The sequence below is a fragment of the Microtus ochrogaster genome, unplaced genomic scaffold (genome assembly GCF_000317375.1).
Source record: "Microtus ochrogaster isolate Prairie Vole_2 unplaced genomic scaffold, MicOch1.0 UNK165, whole genome shotgun sequence".
Taxonomy (NCBI): Eukaryota; Metazoa; Chordata; class Mammalia; order Rodentia; family Cricetidae; genus Microtus; species Microtus ochrogaster.
The window spans coordinates 123,060-126,683 of record NW_004949263.1 but is presented as its reverse complement, the minus strand read 5'-3'; the positions used below and the strand labels follow the sequence as shown (position 1 = coordinate 126,683).

Below are 3,624 nucleotides of genomic sequence, written 5' to 3'. Positions count from 1 at the left end.
CACAACCATCTGTAATGAGGTCTGGTGCCCTCTTCTGGCCTGCAGACAGAATATTGTATACATAATAAATAAATATAAAAAAAAAACAAAGAAAGAAGAACACAGTGTAGGACATGGAAGCAGCCGTTGTCCACCAGCAGAAAGAGCACACTCTGAGAGAACTATGATACCACTGTTTCTGCCCCAGGCAAGGCCTCCTTTTGGTGAAACAAAAACCAAAATCTCAGAGACAAGTGCCCATTTGGTCCTAGAAGCCCACAAAACACCAGCGCTTCCCAACTTTTTCAGGAAAGCGTGAGCTACCTGCTAAACTTGCAACACACACCAACTATGAACATTTGTAGGTGAGGCTATGAGTTTTCTACAGTGCAGGCAGGTTGAGAGTGAGGGAGCCAATGCCTATATCATAAGTCACAGTCAACATTCATGGACATGAACAACAGGACCCCTGGAGCAAAGCTGATCCAAACTCCCTCGAGTGTCTGTCTCCAAATCCCCCAAACCACAATCAAGATGAAAAGGACTCCCACCTGGGCCAAGTTGGCCTGACTCACCTGTTCCCAGCAGAGAAGAATTTCAGTCAGAACTACTTGAGGGAATTCCTTTGTATTAAAGATGTCAACCCAGATGAGAACCTTTACCTTGATTTATCCAAGAATCGCACAGGGGTGATAAAATCTTCAATGGGAATTAGTTCTTGGGTGGCTTTTTCCAGTTTTCGAATTCTCCTTTTCAAGCGATCCTTTGCTGCTTGGTCCTTTTTAGGGTCTACCTTCTTCTTCTTCCGTAGTGGTTCTGCTCTAGTGGATAGGAAACAAACATTCAGTGCTTCCATTTCAACCTCAGGATGGACACAATGCTGAATAAAGTGCCTCACACGTGTACCAGATGCCCTGAGAAGGAGGTGTCCACAGTCCTGACTCCAGGAGCCTAGTGACCGGTTTTAGCCCATTGTTTTTGTGAGGACTGTAGGGACCCTATCAACTCTAGGAAGCAGCAGGAAACTACAGGTATTTATTAAGGGGAGGTGTTAATTTTTCTTTTAAAGACACATTCCCACATAGCCCTGACTTGCCTTGAACTCGGATCCCACTGTCTCTACCTCCTGCCTGCCAGGCTCGTCATTTTCTACCACTCCTGATATTATGGTGCTCAAGATTAAACTGAAGGCTTTGTGCATGCGAGGCAAGGAACTGGGCTACATTCTTAGCTTGGAAGTTGTCAGTCTGTGCTTCAGGGATACCTTGAAACCTCCTGAGAAGTGAACTTACTGAACTAAAATCTACTTACTGAAATGGATAAAAAGCTCATTCACATTTTAGATGAATTTGTGTTTTAAAATATGCTCTAAGAGCCAGGCGGTGGTGGCGCACGCCTTTAATCCCAGCACTCGGGAGGCAGAGGCAGGCGGTTCGAGTCCAGCCTGGTCTACAAGAGTTAGTTCTAGGACGGGCACCAAAGCTACAGAGAAACCCTGTCTAGAAAAACCAAAAAAAAAAAAAAAAAAAACAAAAAAACAAAAAAAAAAACAACCCAAAAAAAGATGCTCTAAGAATTAAAGAGAGCTGGGTAGTGGTGGCGCACGCCTTTAATCCCAGCACTCAGGCAGAGGCAGGTGGATCTCTGTGAGTTCAAGGCCAGCCTGGTTTACTGGTTACGTGAGAAACCCTGTCTCGGAAAACCAAAAGGAAAAAAAAAAAAAAGAATAAAAGAGGATAGTAAAAGTGACTGGCCATGCCTTTATTCACTTCTCAGAATTTGTTACCAGTTTCTGGGGTGTTAAGATGACTTAATCACTTAAGTGATTAAGACTTGCTGCTCGCTCTTGGTTCCCAGCACTCACATAGTGGCTTATAACCACCATTAATTCCAGCTCCAAGGGGTCTGGCACCTTCTTCTGGCCTTTGTGGGCATCAGACATGCAATGTACACCCATACATACAGACATAACACATTAAAAAAAAATCCATGCCCTGAAGCTGGCAATTATCTGGTTTGATTTTGGGAACACATCTCTAAGACATAATTTGCCACTAGGAATAAACAAATCTGGGGTTGGAGAGATGGCCCAGAAGTTAAGAGTGCTTGCTGCTTTTGAAGACTGGAGTTTGGTTCCCAGTGCCCATATCAGGGGCTCACAGATGCCTGTAACTCTAGGGAGGGTATCTGTAACTCTGTCTGGCCTCTGAGGGCTCCTGAAAACGTGTGTATACATATGACTGGTACATACACATAAATAAAAGGAAACATAAAAAAAATCAGCAAACCCTTTAGCATTAACATCAACTAAATCAAGTCCCAAGAAAGCATCCAAAGTACCCAGAGGAACTATTTTTAGTCTTTGAACCTTCTGCCCACTCAGAATCAGAATGAGCAGGAAAGAGCAAGGAAAGAGATACAGAAGTTAAGATGTGTCCTTTAACACACACAAGACTCCTCAAAGCTAACTGCTATTATTTAAACTACTTTACTACACATAAGCAATATATATATATATATATGCTATTATAGTACAGCGTGTTGAAAGGACACAGGCATCTACCTATATATAACTATAGACGGATCTGCTAACCAAAGATTGGGCAGTCTTACTTTGTTTTGGTCATATGCATACATGTGTTTCTCACACCCCAAGAGTTAAGGGTCATGTTGAATTTTACCTCATGGGGATGAGTTCCCAGAAGGACAGCAAGGAAGCTCTTTGGTGGGTGTGTCTGGTCTGTATCTGGCAGATTCCAGGGATCCTGAAGGAAAGAAGGCTATCTATAAAGATCTGACCGGGGAAAGAGAAGGCACATACACATAACCACAGGGCTCTCCAAAACCTGGAAGGCAGTTGTATTTTTTTTTTCCAGACAAAAGTCTCCGTAATTCTGGCTATCCTGGAACTTGAGGCAATTCTCTTGCCTAGGCTAATCCACCATATCTAGCTCACTTGTATTAGGCCAGCAAGATCAAAGTGAGGACTTTTCAAAACTCCGTTTCGCCCCTACTTGCTCCAGCAGGATTTTTTTTTTTTAAGTAGGGTCTAATACAGCCTGGGTTTTACACGGGCTATGCAGCTGTAGATGACCTTGAATTTCTTTCTTTTTTTTTCTTTTTGGTTTTTCGAGACAAGGGTTCTCTGTGGTTTTGGAGCCTGTCCTGGAACTAGCTCTTGTAGACCAGGCTGGTCTCGAACTCACAGAGATCCGCCTGCCTCTGCCTCCCAAGTGCTGCCTCTACTTATTCCGAATAGCATGCGGAATGATGGACCAAAGAAATGCTTCCACTTAATCTAGCTAAGTGAGCCAATGACTCTTTTGGGTCACGACACAAAGGCGGCAGCAATGCCTGAAGGCCCAGCATGCTGACACCTTCCCTTCCGAGTAGCTCTAGCGTCCCCTCTCCCAGTCATTGTTACTGCTTTTATAGTTTTGGGTAGGGAGCTGGTGAATTTTTAACTCTGAGCTTCTTGCTCCGAAATTTCATGTGCTTCCTGCGTCAGTGAGCCTCTCTTCTAACTCCAAATGGGAGTGATTGAAAGTCTAGGAAGAGCCGGGCGGGCGGTGGTGGCACACGCCTTTAATCCCAGCACTGGGGAGGCAGAGGCAGGCTGATCTCTGTGAGTTCGAGACCAGCCTG

General features: G+C 44.3%; 1 protein-coding gene across 1 annotated transcript in view; it reads right to left on the bottom strand.

Annotated features, from left to right (window-relative positions):
- Mrpl40 (mitochondrial ribosomal protein L40) overlaps positions 1–3,624 on the bottom strand; it is a 6,031-nt gene that overhangs the window by 1,335 nt on the left and 1,072 nt on the right. Inside the window, exons 2-3 of the mRNA XM_005372049.2 lie at positions 2,661–2,744; positions 642–800 (exon numbers count right to left, since the gene is read on the bottom strand). Of these exons, the coding sequence (XP_005372106.1) occupies positions 642–800; positions 2,661–2,744 (243 nt within the window). The remainder of the gene's footprint in view (positions 1–641; positions 801–2,660; positions 2,745–3,624) is intronic.